The sequence below is a fragment of the Pipistrellus kuhlii genome, unplaced genomic scaffold (assembly GCF_014108245.1).
Source record: "Pipistrellus kuhlii isolate mPipKuh1 unplaced genomic scaffold, mPipKuh1.p scaffold_m20_p_1, whole genome shotgun sequence".
NCBI lineage: Eukaryota > Metazoa > Chordata > Mammalia > Chiroptera > Vespertilionidae > Pipistrellus > Pipistrellus kuhlii.
The window spans coordinates 61,850,296-61,870,802 of record NW_023425404.1 but is presented as its reverse complement, the minus strand read 5'-3'; the positions used below and the strand labels follow the sequence as shown (position 1 = coordinate 61,870,802).

At 38.9% G+C, this 20,507-nt stretch overlaps 1 gene segment (V, D, J or C); it reads right to left on the bottom strand.

The window, feature by feature from the left end:
* Window positions 1-1,220: 1,220 nt before the first annotated feature.
* LOC118710992 lies at window positions 1,221-2,165 on the bottom strand. The segment is given in 2 exon segments: window positions 1,221-1,897; window positions 2,006-2,165. Coding segments are annotated over 2 exon segments (411 nt in total).
* Between the last annotated feature and the right edge of the window lie 18,342 nt (window positions 2,166-20,507).

The window sequence follows — 20,507 nt, the reverse complement described above, 5'->3', positions numbered from 1 at the left end:
CAGCTCTTACTAATACAGTAGCAAACACAGGAGCCATTCTAGTAAAAACAGCCAACACCAGCTGGTCAGTAATATGTCTTTCCCACAACACAGCCCCGCACTGGTTGGCCAGTAACATACCTAACTTAGACAAAAGAGGCTTCTTGCCAAAATAGTGACAGCAGTCTTTTGGGTCAATGTATAGCTTGCTAAATTCTTGCTTTTGCACCTGAATCTGGGAAATTAGCCTTGATTAGGATTCCCATGCTCATATTAGCCTTGAGCATCTGGTGTACTCTGGACAGGGCCTCCACACTCAAAATGGCCTTGAACATCCAACGTACTCTGAATAGGGTTCCCATAATTACATATAACCATATCACTATGCCTTAAAAATTACTCTTCATCTCCTGCTTTGTCATTTGACTAAGATGACCTATTGGTCACAATCTACTTAATATCTTTATATTTAGTGGGCTCCTATGCATATCTCTTTTTATACATTACAGTGTAAGCTTAATAGTAGATCCTCCTCCTCCTCCTCCTTCTCTTCCTCCAAATTATTTGTTACTCTGCAAGGCTTTAAGAACACAAGGACTATAGCAGCTTCTTATTCAGTTCTTTCCATCATAAACAAAAATGTTTAAACTGGACAATAAATTTAAATTGGGTCCATTGAACACCTACTATTCACTATAATTTTAATCGATATTTCTAGCAGAGTTTGGCAATGCTAAACTTACTATGTGATTAATTCTGACAATGTTAACATATCAGAATCCTCCTCTAATATTCCAACAGTGAAATCATGCAAAGTTAGCATGAAGGCAAGAGAAAAATGTCTGTAGCTGGAAGAAAGCAGCAAAATGAATTATACCCACAAATTTCTGGTGTGGATTTAAAGAATTTAAGATATTAAAAGTCTAGAAAGCTATGTATATAACCGAGAAAAAGTGTTTGAACAAATAATGATGACCTCTATATCTTTATTCCCTTTCCACTCTGTTCTTAAATAGTTGCCAGAATTAGCATGACCATGACAGTTTTCAAAGCCCTTCACACATGTTATCAATCTCTTACTATTGATCAATATTTTTTCAAAATTCCTGACTAGATGTACTTACACTCAGAGAAAATATTCTGACACATTGTGACTGGCATAGAGAGACCCGGGGGAAAATATTACCCCAAAAAAATTTATCTGAGAATGACCAAGTAGAGGCAAACTTACAAGAAAATAACTTGAGGGGTTTACCTTTTGTTTTCTGGGTTGAGAAAAAGAGAAAATAATGAATAAAAACCCACAGAGTAAATCCCTTAAAGTCGTCAACCTCAAGGCAAATAAAATTACGATGTGATAGGCACAATGTCGCCCTCATCATTCTAGAACACTATTATCATGTAGGTGCTATAAAGAGCAGGAAGCTTTTGAAATAATGTTTACCAGGCAAGGGATTGTGGAATTATTTAAAGTACCTGGGTCTGCGCAACTCTCTTTGCCTCATTTGCTATCAGATAGCATAAGATCTTTAAAGATACCACAGGAACAGATCTTAAGTCTCTGAAAACTCCACTGTGATGAGTGGTTTGTGCTCAGCTCCCCCTGCAGTCTCAGGCACTGTGTCACTCAGAGCACAGAAGTACACAGCCGAGTCGCTCAAATGGGCTGAGGATTTCCTCAGGTTGAAGGAAGACTCATTCTTCTTAAATTCAGCCTCAAAGCTGTGAATGTCTTGAACCAGCGTCTTTCCTGAGAGGTTCTTGAGGAGAAGCTGGAGGCCTTGCCTGGGGTATTGGACGTACCAGAAGAGAGAAGGAGTTGCAGCATAGACATACTGGCACCTCAGCTCCAGTGAGGCTCTTTCAAAGACTCTGATGTGGTGGTCCGGCTGGCTCACTGACTGGGCTCTGGCATCTCCTGCAAATCAATGTTTTATTAGCAAAAGCAGTACCGACTTTGCTATGAGAAGTAAGTACTTCTAGTCAGAATCTGTAGAACTACAGACTATGATGAAATTTTACTCACTCATGACAAATATCATCCCCAGTATTGAGAAAAGCAATGGGAGCATGGCTGAGCCGTAGAAGCGCTCTGGGCTATTTTCTGGAAAAATCTCCTCAGAGCTGGCAGGAAAGTGGCTGCAGAAACCAAGCCCTTGGAAGTAAGAGGTGTAGGGAAGGGCAGGCTTAGATAAGCTTGGAGCTTTCTGACGTATGATTCTAGTCACCTATCTCTGTCTGTAAAGTACTCAGCCAGCTGCAGGGAGGGGAACTGAGCAGATGATACTGATCCACAAGCTCTCTAAATTTGCACAACACCGCCCTCTGGAGGTCACCTTCAGAACAAAAGGCCCAGAGAACTAATTAGTGTTTTCCTTCTGTTTTCTGAACTATTGTCAAAACTTCCACACAACATGTTTGTCCTTCCTAAATTGTGGTGGTGTATTAGTCCTAGAGTCCTCTGCAAATGAGGTGCCACATAAGAGTAAATTAACAAGCTACTTCAATGAGAAATCAGGATCTGAAAAGCTTATCTGATGTGAAATTCAAGTTCATGAGAGTCTTCGGAATCAGACCAATTACCTCAGACTGAGTTTTGGGTGGCCCAGTGCTGCATGTGGTGATGGAAGATGGCAAAGGTACTTCCCTTGCCTGGTGCTCATGCACCAAGATGCTCGTGAAACCCTGGAGGAAAACAGAGAGCAAGTCTGTAACAGGAGAGCAGTGCTGCTATGCGGCAAAGAGTAGCTCTGGGTGGGAAGACATGTCCTGAAGGACACACTTCCACACCAAGAAAGCTGTCTCTGAAAACCTGAGAATAGAGAAATTCTCTGCTTTCTCTGAGGCTAATAGGGCTCTTTGACAAACATCGAAATATGTTTTTTCTTTGATTCCAGGAGCATGAGCCCAGCCCACGTTAAAGGTTCTTTATTCACTTATTTATTCCTGTTAAGATTGCCTTCTACATAAAGCTTTAGTAATGCTGTCAGTTTTTTAATTTGTAGTATGTACATGTGAACTTCTGTGTCCTAGGGCTATATATTCACTCCCATCTCTTCTAGGTGTGCTCCTAACTAAAAGAATAAACATGTAAAAGGGAATATACCCAAATTCATAAGTAAAAAGAGTGGGTCATCTGAAGAGGAAATATTTATACCTATTTTTAGAACACAGAAAGTAGATGGGCTCATATTGAGAACTAAAGTAAGACAAAAAAGAAACAATAAAAAAAAAAAGCTATGATGAGTCATCCATGCTGGTTTTCAGGGTGGTGGTCATTTCAACTCCTGTCAGTGTTGCTGGGCATTGGCAAACTCCAGCATGTACACAGTCAAAGGCCACAGGGTTTTTTGGTGCCTTGGCACAGTGCTGTTTCCTCTGAACTGGAAGAATGCAAAGGAATTTTCCAGTTTTTAATGGCAGTAAAAGAATCATCTTATAGTTGAAAAAGAATAACATCATAAATGGAATGTTCTCCTTTAAGAATTTTGACAGGACCTTAGATGGTGTGGCTCGGTTGACTGGACCGAAAGGTAGCAGGTTCGATTCCCAGTCAGGACATATACCCAGGTTAAGGGTTCAGTCCCCAGTTGGGCAACCAGTTAATGTTTCTCACATTGATGTCGCTTTCTCTATCTTAAAAAAAAATCAATAAAAAAATATCCTCAGGTAAAGATTTTGACAGGATTATAAGAAATGCATACTGTATATTGATTGCCAGAAACATTAAAGAGTCTCCACAGACAGCCGAGAACACCATAAACTATGGTCCATTAAAAACAAGAAAATATTTTTAAATTTTTAAAAACAGATAGAGGGGAAATTTTAAACAAAACTGTTTTAGGCACTGAAAAGACATAATCTTTGACCAGTCATAGCATATCTATCATGCTCTTAGAAGTTGATGCATTATTCAAAAAAAAATTTAGTACTTAAGGCATGGGCAAAAACAAGTAAGCATTCTCATTTTCAAGTGGACTCTAAAAATTATACAAAAGCAGGCATATTGTGGAGGGGAGTCAAAAATTGGAAAAGCAACCTACCAAAAGATAAATTTTACACTTTGGGGACGGGGGCTTTTCTGTGATGTCAGACTGCTGATGGCAAGGTGACAAAACACAAAGCTAAAATTGAAAGAAACATACTAATGAATAACATGGAGAATAGGTTAAGTGCCAGGCTAATCCCAAAATTGGACACAGCAGGAGAACAAATGTGCGATGTGAACCACTGTCCAAGTCTCAGACTACTAGTAACTTCTGAGTGAACATGTGCAGGATAGACTCAAACCAATGTAGTAGCAGTTTCAGAAACTGACCTGAGGTTAGACCCCCTCACCCAAACAAGTTTCTTACTAATCACTGAACTACGCATGATGGAGAAAGACCCAAACCAACATAACAAAAGGTTAGAGCAGTGTTTCCCAACCTTCTCTCATGATGAGAATCACCTGGTGGAGTTGTTAAAACACAGATTCCTGAATCCCAACTAAGAAGTGCTAAACTAGAATTTTTGAGCACCTAACTTAGTGCTCTGTATATAAAATCTGTCTTAGAGCACTAGTTAAGTATACAATTTTACCTATATGTTCCCAAAAATTCTAGTTTAGCACTTCTTAGTTGGGATTCAGGAATCTGTGGTTTAACAACTCCACCAGGTGATTCTCATCATGAGAGAAGGTTGGGAAACACTGGGTTAGAGAACTGAACTGAGATTTGAGCAACCACTCACAAAAGGAGAGACACAACTTCTTTCTTCTTTCTTCTTCTTCTTCTTCTTCTTCTTCTTCTTCTTCTTCTTCGTCTTCGTCTTCGTCTTCGTCTTCGTCTTCGTCTTCGTCTTCGTCTTCTTCTTTTCCCTCTTTCTCCTCCTCCTCCTCCTTCTGGACTAGTTTGATTTCCTGTTAAAACAAAAATCTCCAGATGATATTTTTTAATAAAAAAAATTTTATACTACATAACATTTAAAAGGTTTAAAATGAATTCCAAAATTATTCAACATACAAATATTAAAAAACAAAATTCAATTAAGTAAGTTTGAAGAATTAATTGGTTTTACCAATCAATTCATGAATTGAGAAGCATCTAATGAGGCAAATTGAGAGAGAGGTATGCTAAGACTTGTACAAAATGGGAGCTTTTTATAGGAATAAACAGAGAAAGAAAAGAAATGAAGTGGCAAAAGAAGAAATAAATGTTTCCTGCAGAGTCAGCTTTCTTGAGTAGCAGGAGGTGCAAGGGTCCTATCATGCAAAGCTCCTCAGTAGTATTGATTAGAGATTCCAGACTGATTGGTTCAATTAAGTTTTAGTTTGTAGTCCTGGGGGCAAGCAACTTCACTTTTTACCTTCTGTTTCTTTCTTTTAACACAAAGAACCAGAAAAAAATGACTAATATGTATCTAAGTATAATATAGTCAACAGGCCGAAACCGGTTTGACTCAGTGGATAGAGCATCGGCCTGCGGACTGGAAGATCCCGGGTTCGATTCCGGTCAAGGGCATGTACCTTGGTTTCGGGCACATCCCCAGTAGGGGGTGTGCAGGAGTCAACTGACCAATGATTCTCTCTCATCGATGTTTCTAACTCTCTATCCCTCTCTCTTCCTCTCTGTGAAAAATCAATAAAATATATTTTTAAAAAATAAATAAAATTAACACACACACACACACACACACACACACACACACACACATATATATATATATATATATATATATATATATATATATATATATATTCAACAGATGCAATTGTCAAGATGATTAAGATAAAACTCATAGAACTAAAACTAATAGAAAAGAGTAAAAGCAACCCTTTTAATTATAGTCCATGAAGTAAAAGGAAGCACATTTGAAATTATCAAAATAATATAAAGTGGAGCCAAATCTGTCATCCCAGAGGAACTGCTTTGCACATCTTATGCCTCAAATCTTCAGAATGTTAAAAAGGGGAAAATAACTTTTAAACTGGGTAAATTAGTAAAGTCACCCTGTTTCCCAATGATGTTTTTACAAAAATAACAAGCAAATAGTTATTTATGACTACTAGGCTGGTGACTCCAGGCCTGAAAAAAAGTTTTTTAATTGTTTAGAATTAATTTCACTATGTATGTCATCTACACCAATAGCAATTGCTTCCTTCCATGATGTAGTTGTTTACGCTTCCCATTCCCATAAATACCCATTGACTTCGGCTTCTAATTGAAACACTGTTTGGGCTTCTGCCTGAATCAGTGTATTCCTAGTAGCTATTTTTATTGATATTAAATAAATGCTTGTTACCTCTCTCTTTGGAAGGCCTTTTATTTTAGGTTAATAAAATTAATGATAAAAGAATTCTTGACAAAGAAATAGAACCTACAAAAAGAAGCACATTGAAATTTTAGGACTAAAAATACAATAAGTGAAATAAAATCTTAGAGTAAGGGCTCGATAGTAGAATAAAGATGATAGAGAAAAGAGTATGTGAACTTCAAAATAAATCCGTATAAATTATCTAATTCAGCAGTTATCACCCAAGTATGACTCTGCTTCTCCCCAGGAAGACATTTCCCAACTCTAGACACATTTGTTTACCACAACTTAAGGGCACAGTACTGGCACCTAGTGAGTAGAAACCCTGGGATCTTTTTTAACTGCCCTCCCCTGCCAACGTCATCGCCCCTAACTGCCCTCCCTTGTAGGCCTGGTTCATCCCCTAGATGCCCTCCTTTGAAGGCCTGGTACTTCCCAAAATTCCTCAATTTATAAAACAGCCTCCCACCAATAAAAATTTATTTAGCCCAAAATGTTAATAATGCCAAAGTTAAGATCAAACTTAAGAACAAGAAAAAAACCTGAAGCAAAAAAAATGGACAGAGCCCCTGAGACATGTGAGAATATAACAAAAGTCTAAAATATATGTAATTAGAATCCCAGAAAGGAGAAAGAAATTAGAGCCTAAAACATATTTTTAAAAAGAATTGACAGTCAGAGAAAGATAAGTATCACATGATTTCACTCATATGTGGAATCTAATGAACAAAATAAGTGATGAACAAAATAGATCCAGAGACATAGAAGCATGGAACAGATGAATTTCAGAGGGAAGGTGGGGATAGGGGGGTGGGGTGGTGAGAGATTAACTGGGGAACTTATATCCATATATGGATATTCAAGGGACACAGACAATAGTGTGGTGAAGGTATGGGAGGGGCTGGTTCAGAGTAAAGAGAGGTCAATGGGAAGAAAAAAAACAAAGGGGACATCTGTAATACTTTCAACAATAAAGATAAAATAAAAATAAAATAGTAATAATAAAATGTCTTTCATGTGTTAAAAAAAAAGAATAGACAAAAACATGGCTAATTTGATGAAAGACACAAATTTACAAATTCAAGAATATTGGCAAAACTAAAACAGGATAAAAATCAAAGAAAATTATACTTAAACCTTTCATAATTAAACTATTGTCAGCTAAAGTTTATATACTAATACTAGAGGCCCAATGTACAAAATTTGTGCACGGGGGAGTGAGGGAGTATCCCTCAGCCCAGCCTACATGCTTTCCAATCTGGGACCCTTTGAGGGATGTCTGACTGCCCATTTAAGCCTGATCCCAAGGAGGATCAAGCCTAAAAAAGCAGTTGGACATCCCTCTCACTGCCAACTTCTGGCTCCCAACTTCTCGCCTGCCTACCTTCCCGATTTTCCCAAACTGCTTCTGCCTCCCAGCCTGGTCACCCCTAACCACTCCACTGCCAGCCTGATTGATGCCTAACTGCTACCCTGCCAGCCTGTTTGCCCCTAATTGCCCTCCCTTACAGACCCGATTGCCCCCAACTTCCTTCCCCTACTGAGCCAGTCACCCCTAACTGCACTCCCCTGCCAACCTCATCGCCCCTAACTGCCCTCCTTGCAGGCCTGGTTCATGCCAACTGCCCTCCCTTGCTGGCCATCTTGTGATGGCCATCTTGTGTCCACATGAAGGCAGCCATCTTTGACCACATGGGGACAGCCATCTTGTGTATTGGAGTGTTGGTCAATTTGCATATTATTCTTTTAATAGATAGGATAGAGGCCTGGTGCATGGGTGGGGGCCAGCTGGTTTGCCCTAAAGGGTGTCCGGGATCTGGGTGGGAGTTCCCTTGGGGCTTGGGAAGCCTGGGTGAGGAGCCTGTGGTGGAACCTGCTTCTGACCACACCCCCTGGTGACCCAAGCATAGGTCAGGGATGGCTGGAAGCAGGTATTTGGGATTTATTTATCTTTTATAATTGAAACTTTGTAGCCTTGAGTGGAGGTCAAGGCAAGCCAGGGCAGGAGGGAAGCTTGGCTTCCTCCAACCCAAGCCTCCTGCTCACTCCAGCTCTATGGCCGCAGCTATCTTAGTTGGGTTAATTTGCATACTCTGATTGGCTGTGGGTGTAGCAGAGTGATACATTTGCATGTTTCTCTTTTATTAGATAGTATATAATATATGTAAAATAATGTATATGTATATATATATATGTGTGTGTGTATATATATAAATTTATAGAATGAAAAAATAAATGTGTGTGTGAGCAATTATTTAATAATCATGGATTTCTTATCACAAAACATGGAGAAAGTGAAAACATAGACACTAAAAATAGCATCTTTAAAGTAAAAAAATATGGACTTATTAATTGGTACAGCCACTATGGGAAACAGTATGGAAATTCCTTAAAAATTTAAGAATAAGACCACCATATGATAATACTGCAAAGAAATACAGTAATACAGTAGTTCCTCGAGTTACATCAGAGATCCATTCCTATGGTGTGGCAAAACGTAATTTTCTCCATAAATTAGAACCCACCTAATATGCACCTACATCACTCACATGGAGCATACACAGCAGTAATGAAGTAAAACAGTAAAAAACAATTTTTAAATTTAAAAATTCCTGACCTTTACTCATGATAAATAAATAATAATAAAAACATCAAGCACATGTGTACATACATCAAAATGTTGGAACTTTTTTTTAAATAAATAAATGGAAGATGGCGATATAACCACGAAATGACCTACATCAAGTCCAATGTAATTCGAGGACTGTCTGTATAACATTTCTGTATATTTATCTAAAGAATAAAAAAATGCTAATTTTAAAAGCTCAACCCTATGCTTAGTGCAGCATTATTTACAGTAGCCAAGATATAGAAACAGTCTAAGTGCCCGTCAACCAATGAATAGGTAGAAATGAGATATTTATACACACACAATGGAATATTATTCAGCCATAAAAAGATGAAATATTATTATTGTGATAACATGGATGGGTCTTAATGGTATTATGAAAGTGAAATAAGTCAGACAAGAAAGATAAAAATTGCATGATTTAACTCACATGTGGATATATATGTATATTACATAAATATATCCTATATTATAAAAAGCCTGTGGTTATTACGCTATAAGGAACAATCACGGGTAGGCTGTGTTTGTGGCAGGCTTGTGTGGGTGGGCAGGGCTGCGTGCTCAGCGAGGAGCGCACAGGTGTTTCGGGGACTTGACGCTGCATCCCCCTGGATGCTAGCGGGGACTTGACCAGGAGGTGCATCAGGGGAGTCGTGTCAGGCCGAGGCAGGAAAGGTGCATCAGACCCCACATTCTCAGACCCCACCTGCCAGCATCGAGGTCATGGATGCCAGCACTTTGTTATTTGCCACAACCCCGCAGCCTCAGCATTGCACACCTGCACACCTCATCTATCTGGGCCAGGGACAGTTTCTTCACCTACTCTGACCAGACACTGCTTCCCACCCCCAAGGGTCCAGCGGCCTCAGCAGCACCTGAACTTGAAACCTGCCCCTGGGTTGGTGGGTCTGGGCTAGATATCCACAGCTCCTTCCCCACAATGTTCCACCCAGCTGTGGGGGAGGGGACAGCTTTCCTCGTTTCCAGGCCCCATCCCAGCTCAGAGGCTGGGGCGTGTCCTGGTCGCCAACACCCTCCAAAAGCCGGGGAAGAAGTGCCCATTCACCTGCCGAAGCCCGTGCCTCCTGCTCCCCACCCTCACAAGCCTGCATCCCACCTCACCAGCGGCTGCCTGCCTTTCCCCTCAACTGTCTGGCCGCCTTCCAGGGAGGAGAGGAGAGGAGAGGAGGAAGGGCATGCGCTGGGTCACTCTTATATACATAAACAAACACAAAAACAAAACAAAAACAAACTCAATGATATAGACAACATATTCCTAGTTTACCAGAAATAAGGGGGTGTAGTAAGAAGGCAAAATGGGCAAAATGGGTCAAATGTATGATGGCAGATGGAAACTAGATTTTGGTAGGGAGTGCAATATAATGTATTAAGATATCAACTGTCCACTTGAAAGCTATAAAATAGTATTAACCAATGTTACTGCAATAAAAATTTAATGAATTAACTAAAATAAAATGAAAAAGTACTGTCAACAAAATATTTCAGATTCAGTGGAAATCTTTCCAAAATAACAGTGAAATAAAGACATTTACATTTGAATGCAACTTAAAAATATAGGCCTATTCAAACAAAAAGCTAACGGAAGTGTTTCAAGGTTAATGGGAAACACATCCCCAGTGTCACAGAAAAGTTTAAATCTTCAGGAATGAAGGAAGAATACAACACATGATAAATAGCTAACAAGTAGAAAAGAGTTCTTATTCTTCCTCTAAGTTTTAAAATGCATACAACTAATTGTGGCAGTGTTTCAATGTATGTAGATATAATATATATGAACAGCTATAACAAATCTCAGTACTGGTGGATAAAGACACATACTGTGCGAGATTTCAACATTTTACATTAAATAGTACAATATTAACTCTCAGAAGACTCTGTATAGTACACATGTATGTTGGAAACTCTAGAACAATTGCACAAAACAGTGCAAAGAGATACAGCCAAAAAGCCAATATATCTAAAATGGAATATTAAAATGTATCCCAGGGATACAAAACATTCGGTAAAAAAGGGATAAGAAAGCAAAAATTAAAGATGAGTCAAACAGAAAAACAATAATGAAACAATATACCTAAACTATTGCAACAGATAGAAAATTATTTTCTCAGGTCCAAAGTAGAGGGAGGGGGGATTATAAACAGCAAAAGAAACCTTTTAGGAGTGATGGAAATGTTCATTACCTTGATTGTGACAGCCTATATAATAAAAGGGTAATATGAAAATTGACACTAACAGTGGAACAATTGGTCACTCTGATACACACTGACCACCAGGGGGCAGACGCTTAATGCAGGATCTGCCCCATGGTGGACAGTCAGCTCCTACAGAGGGAGCTCCACTCGGCCACAAGCCTGGCTGATGACTGCGAGCACAGCAACAGTGGCAGGAGCCTCTCCCACATCCTCCACAGCACTAAGGATGTCCAACTGTGACTTAGACTCACTCCCCATCAGTCAGACATCCTCAAGGGCTCCCAGGCTGCCAGAGGGATGTCTGACTGCCAGCTTAGGTCCAATCCTCTGGGGAATGGGCCTAAGCCAACAGGTGGACATCCCCCACGTGGTCCCAAACTGCAAAAGGGTGCAGGCTGGGCTGAGGAAACCAATCTCCAGTGCACAGATTTTCATGCACCGGGTCTCTTGTATAAATATATTAACATTGGTCAAGTTGTACACTCTAAATATGTTCAATTTATTGCACTGCAATTATCTACACTAATAAAAGAGTAAGATGCAAATTGACCCTACCTTCACGATTCCCACCAGCCAATCAGGAGTGGGTATGCAAATTAACCCAACAAAGTTGGTGGGTTAATTTGCATTGCAGGCACTGAGTGGCTGGGGTGGGGCAGGATGTTTACATCATCACCATGGCGACAACACAGGCATTCTACACCACCCCAGCAACTCCGGGCCTCTGGGCATTGTGGGAAGGTGGAAAGGTAGCTCCAGACAGAACGAAAGCAGTGCTAGCAGCTAGGGGAAGGAAGGCCAATTCTTACACGAATCTTCATGCATCGAACCTCTAGTAAATTAATTAAAAGCAAATGCCACATTCAAGAGATTGGTCAACAAGTATCTATGCTCACCAATTTGTAGCCCTTCTGCAATCTCCAATAATTATCCCAGCTGAACTGAAATATAACTTTCTTTTCTTCATGTTTCCTATTCAGATGTCCCAAATCCTAAGGAAAATGTATGGTGTACTTTTTGAATTATCCTCACCAAAATTCTCCCTATCCCATTAAAAAATGAAGCCAGAAAATGCAGAAGGCTCTCAGATGCATCTCCATACTTTCTCTATCAAGTTCACTGCCCAGGGCTACATCAAAATCTTCTCTCCTATATTCTCTTGTGCCACATGAAAGGCAGACTCAAGTTTACTGCCTGGCTCATCAGACACCAGAGTAGGCTCTTCTAGATACATTTATACCTACTCAAAGAGTCATTCTGTATGTGAGAGCAGAAAAACCATCTCACAGTCACATCTACTTCGGATTAACTTCTGGTTCAGAATCCTCTTTCTTGCTGGCAATGGGATCTGTATATACATTTGTATAACTGCTCTATGTTAATACTTAAGACACCTGTGGTGAACCTGCATTTGAGTCCTGGCTCTGCTACTAACTACCTATGTTGACCATGAATAAGTGACTTGAACTCTTAGTGCCTCATTATCTGTGTATTCACAATGGATCTAGTAATATAAAACAATTTTTAAATATATTTTTATTGATTTCAGAGAGGAAGGAAGAGGGAGAGAGAGATAGAAATATCAGTGGTGAGGGAGAATCATTGATTGGCTGCCTCCTGTGTGCCCCCTATTGGGGATCAAGCCTGAAACCCCTGGCATGCGCCCTTGACCGGAATAGAACCTGGAACTCTTCAGTCCCTGGCAGATACACTATCCACTGAGCCTAACCAGCTAGGGTTATAAAACAATTTTTAAATATCTCTCCATGAGGAATTTTCTTTTTTAAATACATTTTTATTGATTTCAGAGAGGAATGGAGAGGGAGAGAGAGATATAAACATCAATGATGAGAGAGAATCATTAATTGGTTGCCTCCTACATGCTCCCCACTGGGGATTGAGCCCATAACCTGGGCATGTACCCTTGACTAGAATCAAACCTGGGACCCTTCAGTCCACAGGCCCAATGCTCTACTCATTGAGCCAAACCAGCGAGGGCTATAAAACAATTTTTGAGAGAATTAAATGATCTGATATACATGAAAGACTAGAATAATGGAAACATGGAGGAAGGCCTGTATTAAGATATGAGCTCTGTTAGGACAGCAAATTTGGTTTGTTCTGTGTACTGTATCTTAGATTATGATCTGGCACAGAGTAGATACAAATAATTTTTATTGAATGAATTTTTAATGAAAAAATTGGTAGCTTTTTAGTGGTAGCAGTAATAAATTTCCTATTTATTTATTAATTTAACAAACATTTGAAGAGACTTTGCTGTGATGCAGAGACTATTCTTATTACAGAGATATAAAATTTTACTTTTAAAAAATTTATTATCTTTTCAGAGAGAGATATTGATTTGTTATTCCTCTTATTTATTCATTCATTGATTGATTTCTTATATGTGCCCTAACCGGAGATCTAACCCAAAACCTTGATGTATTGGCATGATGCTCTAAGCAACCAAGCTACTTAGCCGGGGCAAAATTTTGCTTTAATGTGCCTGGAGAACACAACCCCATGCCTAACGTGTAATTTGCCCAAAAAGAAACTGAGAAATGTTCCATCTTCTCTTTGCATATGAGTGGTCATGTAACACTATCTCCTCCTTTCATTCTTGTATTTCTTTCTTCCTTTAAGAATCTATTGCTTCTTGGGCTGATGTTGCCCTAGAAATCAGGCCTGCATGTCCCAGCTTGTCAAAGAGACACTTGAAACCTCATCTGTTGCAGGTGTGTCTTTAAACACAGTATTTTCCTGCATGACTTGGGATAAGTCAGCGAGCTAGAGTTTTATGCAAGGACAAACCCATGGGTTATTTCTTTCATTCAAGATTTAGACAGTCAAAATCATAAATTTGAGCTGTGACTAAGAAACTATGGTGACACACTCTGTTTACACTCTCAGCATTAAAGTACCTCATCTGAGGCATGGTTGTTGTTGTTGTTGTTAATCCTCACCCAAGGATATTTTTCCATTAATTATTTTTTAAAGAGAGTGTAAGAGGGAGGGAAGGAGAGAGAAACATCATATGAGAGCAACACATTGATTGGTTTATATGCAATCATGTCATATACCAGCTTATATGCAATCAGGGCATGGGCCCTCGAGGAGCCCACAGCCAAGATACGTGCCCTTGACTAGAATGGAACTCTGGACCCCTTAGTCTGCAGGCCAACACTCCATCCATTGAGCCAAACCGGGTAGGGCGAGGCATGGTTACTTCTTGTTCTCCTGCTGTGTTCTTAGAGTTGATGTGGCTGACTTTCATAGCAACAAGAGTGCCTGGGTGGAATGGTGGGTGACAACAACAGTAAACTAAATCTTAGTCTCTAAAGGCCCATGCTTCTCCTTGCTGCTCAGAGTTTGTGCTCAGCTCCCCCTGCAGTTTCTGTCACTGTGTCACTTTGTGCACAGTAGTACATTGCCGAATCTGACTGGTGGACTGAGGCTTTCTCCAGGTGAAAGGCATTTGGTTGTTTTCGGTATGTGGCCACAAATCCTTTGCTGCTTCCGTTCTCATTGGCCGTGGCAGCTTTCAAGAGAAGCTGTGGACCTTCTCCGGGATACTGAACATACCAGAAAAGAGTGGGGTACCCTGTGGTTTCATAGGAGCAGTTCACAGTCAGGGGAGCCCCTTCTGAGAGGGTCACTTGGCCTTTTGTCTGGGTCACTGAATTACCACCATTGCTTCTTCCTAGAAAAAAAATAAATAAATAAATAAATAATAATAATAATAATAATAATAATAATGGTTCTGCTTATCTTGAACATGATCTGCAGCTTTACCCCTTAGAGAAAATCGTGGGTAAAGATTTCTAACATAATGGGAAGAAAGACTTTAACTTTTCTGTGCCTTTTTACTTACCAAACATTAAGAACAGTGTAATCACTGATCCTGGAAAAGAGTTCATTCTCAGAGTCTCTGATGTCGTTGTGTCTTGACTTCTGAATGTGAGGAAAGTTTAATGTAAGATCAGAGTAAAAGGATGAATGTGAGCTCAGAATTTAAGCAGGAAATGTACATTTGTTAGAGAAATGCACCCTCTTGTGGGCAAGATACTAAACTCATTGGAATGTTAACCTGTTCTCTCAAAAGTCATTTTTATATCCTCACGTCTGCTTTTTTTTTTTTTATGACACCTGTCAACTGACAGAAGGACCTTTGAAAAGCAAAAAAATTCTTTGCATTTTGAATAATTTTTAGTTTTTAATTGCAATTGACATACACTATTATATTAGTTTCAGGTGTACACCACAGTGATTAGACATTATTTATTAAGTGATCATTCTGATAAATCTTGTACACACCTGACACCATACATATTTATTAGAATATTATTGACTATATTCCCTTTGTTGCACTTTACATTCCCATGACCATTCTGTAACTGCCAATTTGTACTTCTTAATCCCTCAGCCTTTTCCACTCACACCCTCAACCCCTCTCCCATCTGGCAATCATCAAAATGTTCTCTACATCTAGGAGTCTGTTTTTGTTCTGCTTATTTATTGTATTTTTAAGATTCAATTATTGATAGATATGTATTTATTGCCATATTATTGTTCAAATTTTTTATATATTTTTTTCTTCTTAAGACCCTTTAACATTTCATATAATACTGACTTTGTGGTGATAAACTCCTTTAGCTTTTCCTTTTTAGGGAAGCTCTTTTAAAAAAAAAAATACAAATCATTTATTGTTGAGAGTATTACAGATAGGCCACCCTTTATCCCCCATTGTTCTCCTCCAACCAGTTCCCACTCCACCCAGGCCTTCAGCACCCTATTATCTGTGTTCATAGGTAATGCATATATGCATATGGGTTCTTTGGTTAATCTCTTCCCCAAAACCCTCTCACTTCACTCTAAGATTTATCAGTCTGCTCCATGTTTCCATACCTCTGGTTCTTTTATTCATCCATTTATTTTGTTCATTAGATTCCTTGTTTATTTATTTTGATTTTTAAATTCAATTATTGATAGATATATATTTATTGACATTTTATTGTTCATACTTTTGATCTTTTATTTCTTCTTTTTCTTTTTCTTCTTCTTTTTCTTCATATCATCATTATCTTCTTCTTCTTCCTTTTTTTCCCTTCTTCTTAAAGAAAACCTTTTAATATTTCATGTAATACTGGTTTGATGGTGATAAGCTCCTTTAGCTTTTTCTTGTCTGTGAAGCTCTTTATCTGACCTTCAGTTCTAAATGTCTAGTGGCCTGGTGCATGAATTCATGCACATAGAAAGGAAATTAATTAAAAGAAATATTTTAATATCATTATTCACCCTTTCTCTATAATAGGAGTGTCAACCAAGTTCACAATCAACAATGACAGATCAAAACACTCATGTGTGATTGGCGCCAGCAAGAGCTTTATATGTATTGGGCATGTGTGAGTCAACTTAGAAACTTGCTTAATTAGACCTGCATTCTGATGTAGTTAAACTTTTTCCAGCCCAGTGAAGCACCCCAACTTCTCTTTCAGGTAATTGTCAGCAATGCAGTAGTAAATATCAACACAAAGCAGATTATTATTATAGATCACCCAGGGAGAACAAAGGGTAAAATATTTAACTGCAGCAGTGTTTGGCTATATTCTGCACAGTGAGAAAACCTGAAGTCATTTTCAAGGTCTACCATTTCTTACTTCTTTTCAGTTGGGTTAAGTTTCTAAGCTCTCTAAATCTGTTTTCTGTCTAATGAAAAAAAAATAGGATTCCACTGAGTCTCCTATCTACCTACTCCAGGACTTCTGTGAGGATAAAATGAGATGAGGCACATGAAAACGATTCATAAACATTTGGTTACAGTGTGAAATGTTTCCATCTTGCTATAAAGCAAGTCATGTTCCTGGACTGAAGAAACTGCAAGGAGGCTAGTCTCTTGGGAGAGAAAGCTGGGCATTGCTATGTGACGTCATTACCCAGACAGTCAGACCCTTAGCATATTAGCCTTTTATATATATAGATATCTTTGCTGTGTAGAGTAATCATGGTCATAGGCCCTTGCTTTTCATCACTTTGAATATTTCTTGCCACTCCTCTGGCCTTGTAGGTAATTAACTGCTTTTCTCTTTTAAGAGTCTCTCTTGATCTTTAACCTTTGACATTTTAATTGTGATGTGTGTTTGTGTAGGCCTCTTTGGGTTCCTCTTGTTTGGGACTCACTGTGCTTCCTGGACTTGTAAATCTATTTCTTTCACTAGGTGAAGGAAGTTTTCTGTCATTGTTTTTTCAAGTAAGTTTTTGATTTCTTGCTCCTTCTCTTCTCCTTCTGCTACTCATATGATGCTAATGTTCATACACTTGAATTTATCCCAGAGACTCCTTATATCATCTTCAGATTTTTGGATTCTTTTATTCCTTTTGTTGTTCTGATTGGGTGTTTTTGATTCCTTATATTTCAAATTCTTGATTTTATTCTCATCCTTCTCTACTCTACTGTTGGCCCCTGTAAATTATCCTTTATTTCAGTTAGTGTATGCTTCATTCTTAACTGGTCCTTTTTTATGTTGTTGATGTTCTCACTAATTTCTTTGAAATTCTCATTAAGTTCCTTGAAGTTCTCAGTAAGTTCCTTGTGGAACCTTATAAACCATTGTTTGGAACTCTGTGTCTGATAGTTTTCTTGTTTCCATTTCATTTAGGTGTGTGTGTTTTTATGGAAATTTCTCCTGTTCTTTTATTTGTGACATGTTTCTTCTTCTGTTTCCCATCTTGGCTGCTTCCTTATGTTTGGTTCTATTTATTAGGTAGATCTGCTAGGTCTCGAGACTTGCTAGAGTCACCTTATGTAGTAGGTGTCTTGTGGGGCCCAATGGCACAGCCTCCTCAGTACCCTGAGTTGGACACTACAATTGAGCTCCTGTGTGAACTGTGTGCACTGTCCTATTATAGTGGAGGCTTGACTGATATTGGCATCACTAGGAGGTATTGACGCCCAGGCTAATCTGTTGCAATGTCACCCCAATAAATTCAATTAAAAAGTTTTAAAAAGTAATTATAAGGGGTTCCAGATAAACTTTTTAAAAGATCTTTATTGTTAAAAGTATTACATATGTCCCCTTTCTCCCCACCATTGTCCTCTCCCAGCCTGCCCCTCCATCCAGCCCCAGCCTTCACCCTCCCCCATTGTCTGTTATGCTTATATGCATACAAGCTCTTTGGTTGATCTCTTATCCACATACACACCCCACACCCAGTCCACCCTCCTCCACTTTCCCAATGAGTTTTGATGGTCAATTAGATCAGTGTTTCCCAAACTTTTGACATATGTGTACCCCTTCTATAATTTTTGTAACACTTAGTACCCCTCGTACTAATGAGAATGTAGAATTAGGCACACCTAAGCATGGTACAGTGCATATCCCCACCGAACTCCGGTGCAACACGTACCCTCACCAAACTCTTCCCATACCCCTGGGGGTACGCGTACCACACTTTGGGAAACACTATTTAGATGATTCTGTGTCTCTGGATCTATTTTTGTTCATCAGTTTATGTTGTTCATTATATTCCACAAATGAGTGAGATCATGTGAAACTTATCTTTCTTTGATTGCCTTGTTTCACTTAGCATAATGCTCTCCAGCTCTATCCATGCTATTGCAAATGGTAAGAGTACCTTTGTTTTCACAGCTGTGTAGTATTCTATTGTGTAGATGTACCACCATTTTTTAATACACTCATATGCTGATGGGCACTTAGTCTGTTTCCCAATATTAGCTATTATAAATTGTGCTGCTATGGACATAGGGGTGCATATATTCTTTTGGATTGGTGTTTCTGATTTTTTTGATATTTCCTAGAAGTGAGATTACTGGGTCAAATAAAACTTCCATTTTTAACTTTTTAAGGACACTTCATACTGTTTTCCACAGAGGCTGCACCAGTCTGCATTCCCACCAGAAGTATACTAGGGTTCCCTTTCTCCACATCCTCTCCAGCACTTGTCATTTGTTAATTTGTTGATGATAGCCACTCTGACTGGTGTGAGGTGATACCTCATTGTTTGATTTGTATCTCTCAGATGTTTAGTGATTTTTAGCATTTTTTCATGTTGTTTTATTTATTTTTTTAAATTGAAACAATATGAGTATAACTGTATTAATATAAAGAGATACAAATAATAAAATAATGTTATAATTTTTAACATTGCAAATAGAATTATATTTAAATAATTAGAAATTTCTTCTATCTCCTTCACATATTTATGTATCATATAAATATTTTCACAATTATAAAGTAATTATCTAAATAAAACAAACTTTGATATCTCAAAAGGGTTGCTGCTGTCAGGATGAAAAATGTTTTCCCAGATACTTGCACTCCTTGGTGCCAGGAGTTGTATGTCCTCAGTACTCAGCTTCAGTTTGAAATTTAAAGAAATTGGCATTTCTTCTCATACATACTGAGAAAGTACCCACTTGTGGTCATCTTAGTTATTGGAACTGAGCTGGTGCCATCCTATTATATATAATAAAAGACTAATATGCTAATTGTCTGGCCAGCTGTTCAACCAATCAAAGCATAATATGCTAATGATATGCTAAGGCCGTTCAACTGCTCGCTATGATGTCACCAGGGGGCAGACAGTTTACCAGTTGCTATGATGTGCACTGACCATCAGGGGGCAGATGCTCCAACCAGTAGGTTAGCTTGCTGCTGGGGTCCACCTGATCAGGACTGAGCGAGATTGGCTGGACATGCCCTGGAGCCCTCCTGGGATCTCGCCCCAGCTGACAACCTCCCGGGTCCCTCCACAGCCTCTATCAAGCACTGGTGGGGTCCCTCAGCCTGGCCTGCACCCTCTTGCAATCCGGGACCCTTTCAGGGATGTTGGAGAGCCAGTTTTGGCCCAATCCCACAGGTCAGGCCCAAGAACCTGGGTGCACAAATTCATGCACTGGGTCTCTAGTAAGTCTCATAATCAGCCTCTCAAAACAAAATAGATTAAATAATCATAAATTTGTTATGAATAATTTTATGTCTATTACCCCAAAACCTTTCAAATACATATAAAACAACTACCCTTAACAATATTGTTACGAGACAGTGAGAAAATGTCCAGGGAAGGAGGAATAGGGAAATTGAGACAAGAAAATTTTTAAAAAGCAAAACAGTTTAGACAGTTTGTAGCAAATTTGCAGCAAAACCTTATTTTGAGAACAAATGGTTAATACCTCTCCTCACTAACCAAAGAATTCAGAAAAGAAGGGGGATATTTAATGCCTCTTTTCCCTAACCAGAGAATAGAAAGTGTAAATCACCCTGGAACTGCTAAGGCAGGAGAGAGGAGGAGGAAATAAAAGGAGAGTTTATTTCACCAAATAAACAAAGTCAGCTGTTTTGGAAAAGGAGAAAGTTTTTATCTCATGGTTTAAA